Below are 11,211 nucleotides of genomic sequence, written 5' to 3' on the forward strand. Positions count from 1 at the left end.
ACAACCTAAGCGGGTTGTCGGGAGAATTCAGGGCGCCTGGGGCCGTGAAGGTTCCTTGTCTCCTGCCAAGTAGCAGAGGAACATGCATTTCTCTATTACAATGAAACACAATCGCATGAAACTGCTGTCTGCTTCGACTGATTCAAACCCATCGGAAGTGGTTCATCTCCATTACGCAGGTGGCTAAGAAAATAACACAGAAAATCCTCACCGGGAACCGAGTACAGAAAACGAAAACAAGGGCATGGTGGAAAAGAGCTTATACATAATAGAATAGGTTCTGTCACCATGAATAAAATTAAGAACCGGGAAGGGGCTTGGGTTCTGTTTGCATTTTTGGAACACCTGCTGTGGGGGGGGGGCGGGGGGAAGGGGTGTTTGTTTTGTTTTTTGCTTTCTTTTAAAGATTTGTTTTTATTATTTGAAAGGCAGAGAGAGCGCGCAAGAATAAATACAAGAGCGAGAAAAAAGGGAGTAAGAGAACGAGAGGAAGCACTTTGACCTGCTAGTTCGCTCCCCAAATGCCCACAACAGTCAGGGCTGGTCCAGGTCAAAGCCCGGAGACCTGGAACTCCACCCAGGTCTCTTACCTGGATGACAGGGACGCAAGCACTGGTGTCATTGTTAGTGGAGATGGCTGGAAGAGGGCTTCATGTCTACCCACAAGAAAGAGTGCAGGCATGACTCGCAGTAGGGAGACTGCAAGGTTTACTGGGTGAACATCCTTTGAATGGTCGGGTGCCTCTGCAGGTGGGATTTGGGACGGCCCCGGGGCAGACAGGCTTCTCCTGGGGAGCCTCCCTTGTGGACAGGGCTGGGACCACCTGTAAAGTTTCAGGGGCGTGGGTGGGTGGGTAGGAGGTCGGCTGCTTGCAGGGTGTGCTGCTGGGGCTGCTGTCTTCCCTTCTGCAGGTGCTTGGCTTTCCTCAGGTCCCTCCCCCACACACAGGCCGATGTCGAACTGGTTGCTTAACGCCATCACCTTCTACTTTCCAGGGTGCACATTCTGCTGAAGCTGGATCCGCAGCAGAGCACAGACGTCAACCTGGAGGAGGGACTCGAACCCTAGGCACTCTGATGCGGAACAAGATGTGAGTGCTCAAGGACTGGGCCACAGCACCAGCCCCCTGGGCTTGTGCCTAAAGCTCCTCCCACTATGAGCCACGCAGTTCATTGGATAGTTCCCATGACCACTTCCTTTGTTCCAGACACCCCTGTGAAACAGGTGTCATATTGAACCCATGTTGCAAGTTGGAAAACTGAGGTTCAGAGATATGACGAGAGACTTTAATACGATCTCACATGAGCCTCATGCAATCCTTGGAGCCCAGTGTGATGACCCTCATTTTATGGATTAAAAAAAAAAAACCAAAAAAACAGAAATGATGCATCTCAGATTACCCAGCTCCAGAGGAGTAGTTGGCCGCTTGGAAGTAGACCTGGGGATATGGTTGCAGAAGTCACCAAACCGTAAAAACTGGCCCTGGAGGCCTAAGAGCTGAATCATAAAAATACTGCAACTGTTGCCTGGGGTGCCTTCTGCTTGGCTGCTGGGCCTGTGAACAGCCCCCTTCCTCCACTCCCTACTGCTCCCTCCGCCCTCCCCCCACCACCTCCACCACCTACTGTGGTCCCCTAAGGGTGCTTGAATGTCTTCTCAGTGTGTGGATGAGGAAACAGGCTTGGGACAATGCCAGCTTCTGAAAGCCACCCAGTTGGCTAAGTGGCAAGTCTTGGCCTCAAGCCCGTCTCTTATCTGCTGACTGGCACCCAGGAATGAAGTTGGGGCAGGAACCCTTGCTTCCCCACCCTTCTGGGTTTGAGCTCCTTCTCAAGCCCAGGCAGGGTGAGAGTAAACCCCCACCCCTACTGCACCCCTTCCCCAGCTGGGACAGCCAGGGTGCCTCCCCTCCTTGCAGGCTGACAGCATTCTAGCTGCGTTCAAGATCAATGACTCAACTGCCGTAGAATCTGGAACCACCACAGTCCTTGAAACTCAGAACCCTCGGGCCGGCCGCAGTGGCCTAGCGGCTAAAGTCCTTGCCTTGAAAGTGCTGGGATCCCATAAGGGCAACAGTTCTAATCCCAGCAGCTCCACTTTCCATCCAGCTCCCTGCTTGTGGCCTGGGAAAGCAGTCAAGGACAGCCTTGGGACCCTGCACCCACGTGTGAGACTTGGAGGAGGTTCCTGGCTCCTGGCTCCAGATCCCCCTATCACTTGGGGAGTAAATCATTGGGGGAGGGGGCGGGGGGGGGAATCTTCCTCTCTGTCTCTCCTCTTCTTTATATATCTGACTTTGTTTTAAAAATAAATAAATCTTTAAAAGAAAGAAAAAAAGAGACTCAGAACCCTCGAAAGGAAACCTTTGCCTGCCCTCTTGACTCCCATTTCTGTCCCGAGAGGGGATAAGTTCTCCTGGGGAAAGTGAAAACCTGGGCAAGTCTCAGGTGAGTACTTGGAAGCAATCAACAACCTTCATAAGGAGCCAGGTTCTGGGGCTGGTACACTGGTACAGTGGGCTAATTCTTTGTGGTGTCAGCATCCCAAATGGATGCATGTCCCAGCTGCTCCATTTCCCATCCACCTCCCTGTTTGTGGCCTGGGAAAGCAGCAAAGGATTCCCCAAAGCCCTGGGACCAGGAACCTGTGTGAGAGACACAGAGGAAACTCCTGCCTCCTGGCTTCATATCAGCTCAGTTCTGGCCACTGTGGCCATTTGGAGGGTGAACCAATAGATACAAAGATCTCTTTTTCTCTGTGAAAAAAAAATGCCTTTCAAATAAGAATAAATATTTTTAAAATAATAAAAATTTAAAAAAATTCACAAAAAAGCCATACATGCATTTCAAAGTGGTTTTGCACCAAAATGAAATTGTGTTAATTTGTTGTAGAACGTGTCATTACAGGATCTACTTTGAGGCACTTAGAAATAAGATGATCAGTTTGAAAAGCTGCTTATGGGAGGAACACAACTTTCACTCAAATTGACATAAGCATAAGTGTCATATTGAAGGCGGAAGCTTGGGTGGAAGAACGGTGGGATGACTGATGCTTTATGAAAAGTTGATAGGGAAAAGGCACCAAAGGAATAAACAGCTGACAAAAGGATACTTGTTGCCTCACAGATTAAGCCACCAACTGCAACACTAGCCATCCCCAATGGATGCTGGTTTGTATCTTGGCTGCTTCGCTTCCAATCCAGTGACCAGTTGAATGTGTGTAGAAAAGCAGTAGAACATGGCTCAAGTCCTGGGCTGCCTAGAAGAAGCTCCTGTCTGCTGGCTTCGGCCTGGCCCCACCCTGGCCTTTGTGGCCATTTGGGGAAAGCCTTGCCTTTCTAAATAAATCTTAAAGAAAAAACGTCATCTTGTGTTTGTGCCCTAGCTAAAGAGGACCAATGACTAACAGCAAAACAGCCAACACAGCAGGCATCTCAACTGGCTGAACTCACACTGTTCTGACTGCAGAAATAAAGTGGAGCCAACCTTCTGCAGGGTTGCCAAGACTGCTGTGCTGAGTGAGATCAGTACAGACAAGCAGAGCTTCGGAGGGAAATGTCAAACAAGTGCGAGCAAGCTCCTGGAGCCTTTTCTGCAGGATTCCAACAAGCAATGGAACCTGGCCTTACCAGCAGATCCTGAAGGCAACATACAATCAGGACTGTGTCTCCTAAGTGGTGGATGTGATCAAATCAAAGCAGATCTGTCCAGCACAAAAGCCATGGCAATGGGTGTGTGGGGACGCATGAGGCATTTTGCTTGTTGACTTTCTCTAAGGCCAAAGAACGATAATATTTGCTTATTTTAAATATATATATATATATATATATATTTAATTTGAAAGGCAGAATTAACAGAGAGAAGGAGAGACAGAGAGAAAGATCTGCTGTCCGCTGGTTCACTCCCCAAGTGAGCACAATGGCCAGAGCTGAGCTAATCTGAAGCCAGTAGCTTCTTCCAAGTCTCCCAGATGAGTGCAGGGTCCCAAGGCTTTGGGCCATCTTCCACTGCCATCCTAGGTCATAAACAGGGAGCTGGATCGGAAGTGGAGCAGCCAGGACATGAACCAGCGTCTGTATGGGATACTGCTACTGTAGGCAGAAGATAAGGCTGCTACGTCATTGTACTGGCCCCTATAGCATCTGTGACTGTTTGGAAAAACTAGCCAAAGCTCCATCCGGAACAAACCTGAGAAAGCTTCACCGGAGCAACTTGTCCTTCCCCACAACAGGAAGGTTCCTGCTTGCCCCTCTCATCAAATATTCTTCAAATAAACATCCCTCCCCCTCCCGTTTGAATGGCAAACAGAAAGAGACAGAAAGATCTTCCATCTGTTGGTTCATTCCCTAAAAGTCTTCAACACTGCCCGAGCGCGGCCGCGTCGTCTCGGCCGTCTCGGCCGTGCAGCTGCCGCCGCCGCCTCCCGAGCCTGCTTACCCGGCTGTCCGCCTGCAGCATGAGCGGCCTGCGCGTCTACAGCACGTCGGTCACCGGCTCCCGCGAAATCAAGTCCCAGCAGAGCGAGGTGACTCGTGTCCTGGACGGAAAGCGCATCCAGTACCAGCTAGTGGACATCTCCCAGGACAACGCCCTGCGGGACGAGATGCGGGCCCTGGCGGGCAACCCCAAGGCCACCCCACCGCAGATTGTCAATGAGGACCAGTATTGTGGGGACTATGAGCTCTTTGTGGAGGCTGTGGAGCAGAACACGCTGCAGGAGTTCCTGAAGCTGGCCTGAGGCTCTCCCGGACTTGGTCCCCATGTCCTCCCCACAGCCCTCACCTGGCTCCGAGGACCGTGTGACCAAGCTGTCTGACATTCCTAACCTTTTGGCCTTGGAGTCCCTCTCCCTCACCCTGGCCTCCCTTCCTTGCTCCAAGGCTGTCTCAGAAACTGTCTTAAGCAACAGCCCCAGTGCTGGCGGTTCTAGCCAGTCCTTGGGGCCGCCACCTGCCTGCCTGGCACTGACGGGGCACTTCTGCTGGTTCCCTCAGCCAGGGCTCTGCCAAAGGCCCCACAGTCCCTTTCCCAGGAGCACCCTGGAGACAATTAAATGCCCCCTAATAGTGAAAAAAAAAAAAAAAGTCTTCAACACTGAGGGCTGGGCCAAGCTGACACCAGGAGCCAGGAATACACCTGTCCATATTCCTGGATGGCAGGGACCCAACAGCTGGAGCTGTCACCGGCTGCTACCAGGTGTGCATGAGCAGGAAGGTGGCATCTGGAGCCAAGCCAGGACTCAAACCTGAACACTCCTGCCTGGGATGCTGGTGCTCCAAGCAGCAACTTCATTGCTGGGCCAAACACCTGCCATGAAAACTTTTATTTTAAAACCTGAGTTGGTCAAGTCCAAGGAGCTCATGGTTTCAGTCAAGAACCCAGAGTCACCAGCCCACAAAAATGTGCCTGGGGCCAAAGACCAAACTGTTTTCTGTGCTAACACCATGGCATGGTGGCCTAAGCTTCTGCCTGTTGGCTCTGGCATCTGATATGAGAACCAGTCCATGTACTGGTTCCACTTCCAATGCAGCCCCCTGCCTATGGCCTGGGAAAGTGGCAGCGGATGGCCTAAGGCTTTGTGCCCTTGCATCCATGTGGGAGACCCCAGAAGAAGCTCCTGGCTTCAGATTAACCCAGCTCTGGCCATTTTGGCCATTTTGGGAGTGAACCAGCAGGTGGAAGATTTCTGTGTCTCTCTCCTCTCTAAAATCTGTCTCTCAAATAAAAACATAATAAATTAGAAACAAAAAACGAAAACTGGGCCTTATGCGATGACTCAGTGGCTAAACCCTTGTCTTGTAAGTACCGGGATCCCATATAGGTGCCAATTCATGTCCCAGCTGCTCCATGTCCCATCCAGCTCCCTGCTTGAGGCCTGGAAAACAATAGAAAAATACCCAAAGCCTTAAGACCCTGCACCCGCATGGGAGACCTGCAAGAAGTTCCAAGACCTGCAAGTAGCTCCTGACTTCTGACTTCAGATTGGCTCAACTCCAGCCATTGCAGCCTCTTGGGGAGTGAACCAGCAGATGGAAGATCTTTGTCTCTCCTTATCTCTGTAAAGCTGCCTTTCCTATTAAGAAAAAAAATCTTAAAAAAATTTAAATTTAAATTTAAAAAACCCAACCTTTTTTCTTTGGTACTAGGCAAGTCCCACCTTGTCCAGTGTGTGCTGGCTCCTGGTGCACATACTCCCTATGCACATTCTACAGTTAAAGTGCTGGCTGCTTTCCTTTTTAACTGTACGGTCTTGGAGCTCATTCCTTCCTTGTACACCCAGGCTTTCTGCTTGCTCCTCTTTCCTCCATTGTGCCTGGGGATCCTAATTTGCTTAACCCACCACTGTGTGGGCATTTAAGCTGTTTCCAGTTAATGGCTAATGAATAACCTTTCACCTACATCATAGCACTTGCTCACAAACAGAAACTCCTGGAAGCAGAAGGATCTGATAAGTATCGCCAAGCTCCTGGAGTGGGAGATACAAGTGCCCACTCTGCTTGCCAACAGAGCATGTGCCAAGCCTCGTGGTGCCTGCGGATCTGCTGGTGAAGACGGAACAGAGCACGTGCCAAGCCTCGTGGTGCCTATGGATCTGCTGATGAAGACGGAATCTTGGTTCCTGGCCGTTCATGGTTCTCTCCCCATGAGTGAGATTGTATGGTCACTAAACCATGTTTTAAGCAGAAATTCACCCATACAGCTCTTCTGAAAATGCCAGAGCTTTAATTTCCTGATTCCCTGAGTTTACTGTCATAGTCAGCCATTTGTTATCTTAATTGTAGGTTTTAAAAATATATAATTTTTTTTTTTATTGGAAAGGCAGATTTACAGAAAGAAGGAGAGACAGGGAACTTCCATCTGCTGGTTCACTCCCCAAATGGTCACAACAGCCAGAGCTTGGCCAGTCCAAAGCTAGGAGCCAGGAGCTTCTTGTGGGTCTCCCATGTGGGTATAAGGAGGGTCCAAGGACTTCACCCATCCTTCAGTGCCTTTCCAGATCATAAAAGCAAGGAGCTGGATAGGAAGTGGAGCTGCCAGGACTCGAATTGGTGCCCATACGGAATACTGACATTTCAGGTGGAGGATTATCTTGTCACACCACAGCTCTGGACCTTAATTACAGTTTTAAACAGAGAGGACAGAGACTCAAATAGTCTGCTCTTCTGTTTGGTTCGTGTTTCCCATGCTTGTGTGCCATGTCCTCCTCCTGGTCAGGGTGAGCTCAGATACAGTGCAGAGACTCAAGCTGGTACACATTTCTTGCCCATTCCAGGTGTCTGTTGGCTGAATTGCTCCTCCCATCTATCCCCATTCTGAGGTCCTGCACTGATGTCACAGCCCAAGATGCCACCTGCCAACTCTGCAGAGATGGAGCAGCTAAGGTTCAGGGGCAAAGTTGTATTGAATAAAGTGGCAGAGTTTAACAGGAGAAAAGGCATCCAAATGTATGAGTGTGGTGGTCGTGGGGGATGACTGTATGTATGGTGCAGTGGCTGCACAGGCTAATCCACCAACTGTTAGCATCTACTTCCTATAAGGGCATTGGTTTGTGTCCCAGCTGCTCCACTTCCAATCCAACTCCCCATTAATGGCCTGGGGGAGCAACAGAGGGTGGGCCAAGTCCTTGGGATCCTGCAACCACATGGGATACCCAGAAGAAACTCCTGACTCCTGGCTTCAGATTGGTTCAGCTCCATCTGTTGCTACCATCTGGGGAGTGAACCAGTCTATCCAATACCTTCTCTTTTCTATCTTCTTTCTCTGTAAAATCTGCCTTTGAAATAAAAATAAACGGATCCTAGAAAAAACCAAAACCCTCCCACATCCCACTTCAGAGTACTTAAGCTTGACTCCAGCTCCTTTTTCTAACATTAGCTTCCTTCTAGTGTAGGCCTTAGGAGACAATGATGATGGGGATCAAGTGACTAGGTCCCCTCCACCCTCGTGGAAGACCTGGACGACATACACCTGCCTCAACCCTGGGTGTTGCAAGCATTTGAATGACGAACCAACAGGCCGAAACGCTCTCTCTGCCTCTCATATAAACACATTTTTAAAGAGGTAGAAATAAAAAAAATACATTTGTATACTTGAAAGAGTGACAGAAAGAGACAGAGAGATCTTCTACCCGCTGATTCACTCTTCAAATGCCGTCCATAGCCAGGACTGGGCCAGGAGCAGGGGAATTCTCTCCAGGTTTCCCACGTGACTGCCAGGAACCCAAGTGCTAGGACCATCATCTGCCACCTTCCCCAGGTAATTAACAGGAAGCTGGGTGGTAAACAGGGGAGCCGGGACAAGAATCAGCGCTCTTAAGTTGTTACGGGTTAGAATTTTGATTTGTGAGTTGTACCTCAATAAAGCTGTTACACCATTTTGATTGATTGAAAAAATTGAAAAAAATTTTCAACTACCATCTTTTTTTAACTTAAAGACTTATTTATTTTTAATATACATATTTTTTATTTTGATGACTTTTACATAGTTGACTAGGGCTCAAAGGGTCAAGGGCTACTGGAAAGTGGGTAAGACCATTGTTTTCACATTCTCTTTTTTTTTTGTTCCTGTGTCTGGGGAAAGGGGAGAGACAAAGGGAGAAGCCACACCCACCCTTCCAACCATCCCAGGGTCCCCGATGTGGGGCATACTCTGAGGGCACTGCTCCAGTGGTTTCGATAGTTCAACTGTTCTGAATCGCTGCCGATCTTGCCGTCCTAAGCACAATGAAATCTCTTCAGCATCCACTGGCTGACATAGTCCAACTTGGCAACTCTACTTGCCCAGATTTTCAATGCCAACATGTGGCTGGGGTAGTGGAACAATTTGTTCTGTCCTCTGTGGTGGTACCAGGAGTCCTATCAAGACTTATTTATTTTTATTGGAAAGGCAAATTTACAGCAAGAAGGAGAGACAGAAAGATCTGTCCACTGGTTCACTCCCCAAATGGCAGCAATAGCTGGAGCTGAGCTGATTCAAAACAAGGAGCCAGGAGCTTCTTGCAGGTCTCCTACATGCGTACAGGGACCCAAGGCTTTGGGCCATCCTCTCCTGCCTTCCCAGGCCTTAAATAGAGATCCAGATCAGAAGTGGAGCAGCTGGGACACGAACCAGTGCCTATATGGGATGCTGGCACCTCAGGGTGGAAGATGAGCCTGCTGAGCCATGATGGTGGCCCCTCCAATTAACATCTTTCCACAATGTATTTTAAAATCTTTGTCTCGCACTGGATGAAGGATGTTATTTTCAGACTGACTATGTGAGTTTCATTGAGATCCTCTAGGAACTGCTTCTGGATCTCCCAAACTGGTGGCAGGGGCCCAAGCACTTGGGCCATCTTCTACTGCTTTTCCCAGGCCATTAGCAGGGAAATGGATCAGAAGTGGAGCATTCAGAATTGGATTCTGTGCCCATATGGGATGCTGGCATTGCAGGCTGGACCTTTACTTGCTGCACTAAGCACTGGTCACCAACACTTTATCTTGTAAATGACTAGTCAAGCTGGTGATTTCACAGCTGGAGAAACTGGGGCTCAGAGACGTAAGCAGCCTTGCAGAGGCTGCACAGGTCATTTCCCTGATGTGTAGGACAGACTGGCTTCATGTGCAAGGATCTGGGAAGTAGTTACTGAAGGAGCTGGGCTTGCCATGGCACAGGCAGCTCCTCCTTGCTGCATGAGGCCCTTCAACTCCTCCAGATGCTGCTTCAGCCCTGGCATCCTGCCTGTTTGTATGAGCAGGCACGCCCTCCTCTCCCAACGTTTAGAAAGCCCAGCTCTATTTGCAGACATGTTTTTGTTTGTTTGTTTGTTTTGTTTTCTGGGGCCAGCATTGTGGTGCAGAAGGTCTGGTTATCATTTATGACACCAGCATTCCATATCAGAGTGCTGGTTTGAGTCCTGGCTGCTCTGCTTCTGGTCCAACTTCCTGCTAATGTACCTAGGAGGGCAGTGGACTGTCTCCCACACAGGAGACCTAGATGGAAATCCTGGCTTCAGCTTGGACAAGCATCAGGTCATTGTGGTTGTTTGGGGAATACACCACCCAGTGCAATCTCTCTTTGTGTGTCACTCAACCTGGCCAAGTATTGATTGAGCCAATCAATAATTCAATCCTTAAATCATGTTTTTCATTTCCTGTTTGGTGAGAAGTGTCACTACTTGCTCTGGAATAACTGGAGCTGAGCAGGTAGTGGTCGCCACTACCCCCTCTGCCCACCTCGATCTCTCCACCTGGACCTGGAGGGGGAGAGAGCAGCTTGGAGAGGGCTTCTCGGTCCCCCTCCCCTGTGCTCATAGCTGGGCTTTGCTGCCTGTGGCTACAGCAGGTATACCAAATGCTCATTCTGTCCTTTGGGGTTTTTCTGTGGATTCCCCACAATACTGCCTGCCGGGGCAGCAGGAGCAGACCCCAGCTCATCCCTTCTGTGTTCCCCCTTCTTCCACTCTGGGAGCAAAGCTCCTTGGGCAGGGTTGTTGCCACTATCCTTCCTAAGATTGCCCTTAACTGTCCTCCAACGGAAAGGACCAGCCTGCCCTGGTGGCAGGGCAGGTACAGCCTCCTCCTGGAGTTACTGTCCATGCACCGCTGAGCCCTTCACACATATCAGGTAGAATCTGGAAATCTTGTGGTGAAAGGCAAACTTAGCTTTCATGTTTCTGGCTCTCCCTTCACAGGTGAATCAACTGAGGCCCAGACAGAGCAGGCAGAAACACCTGGTGTGAGAAGCCCATTCCACCTGACCCCAACACCCCTCTTGTTCTTCCACGTCAAGGATCCCCTCGGCAGGCCCACTTATCTATCAGTCTCAAGGCCATTGCCATCAATAAGAGCAAATATTTAGTAAGTACCAAGTGATGATAGACAGGTCAAACAAGGCAATCTGGGCAGACTGGAGGCCCAGGGCTGGGCAAAGGGCAGAACGGAGGGAGACAAAACTGCTTAGCTAAGGTTTGTGCTGGGGCCCAGGCCCAGGGAGCCAGAGAGCAAATGCTGGGGAAGGGGGCATCGCCAGTTCATCTTCAGCTCAGGGTCTGGGGAATCGAGGTCAAGGGGCTGCCAAGAATCCAGGCTGAGAGAGCGGTTTCCAACTTCAGACTCCGAAAGTAGCCGATGCCTGGCCCAGTCCCTGACACTGGGATCTGCTTCGCATGGATACAGCCTGGACTTGGATATTTCTCAGTGTTTGGAACAGGGGAAGGGTATGAGGTCTGTG

The 11,211-nt window shown here is 49.8% G+C and overlaps 1 protein-coding gene across 1 annotated transcript; it reads left to right on the forward strand.

Moving 5' to 3' along the window:
* Positions 1–4,397: 4,397 nt before the first annotated feature.
* On the forward strand, positions 4,398–5,084 carry LOC121156147 (SH3 domain-binding glutamic acid-rich-like protein 3). The gene has a single exon (XM_040979755.1). The coding sequence runs from the start codon at positions 4,457–4,459 to the stop codon at positions 4,736–4,738; it is 282 nt and encodes a 93-aa protein (XP_040835689.1). The 5' UTR covers positions 4,398–4,456; the 3' UTR covers positions 4,739–5,084.
* Positions 5,085–11,211: the final 6,127 nt, after the last annotated feature.

This window comes from Ochotona curzoniae, unplaced genomic scaffold (assembly GCF_017591425.1).
Source record: "Ochotona curzoniae isolate NIBS_2020 unplaced genomic scaffold, NIBS_Ocur_1.0 contig_3255, whole genome shotgun sequence".
In the NCBI taxonomy this organism is placed as follows: Eukaryota; Metazoa; Chordata; class Mammalia; order Lagomorpha; family Ochotonidae; genus Ochotona; species Ochotona curzoniae.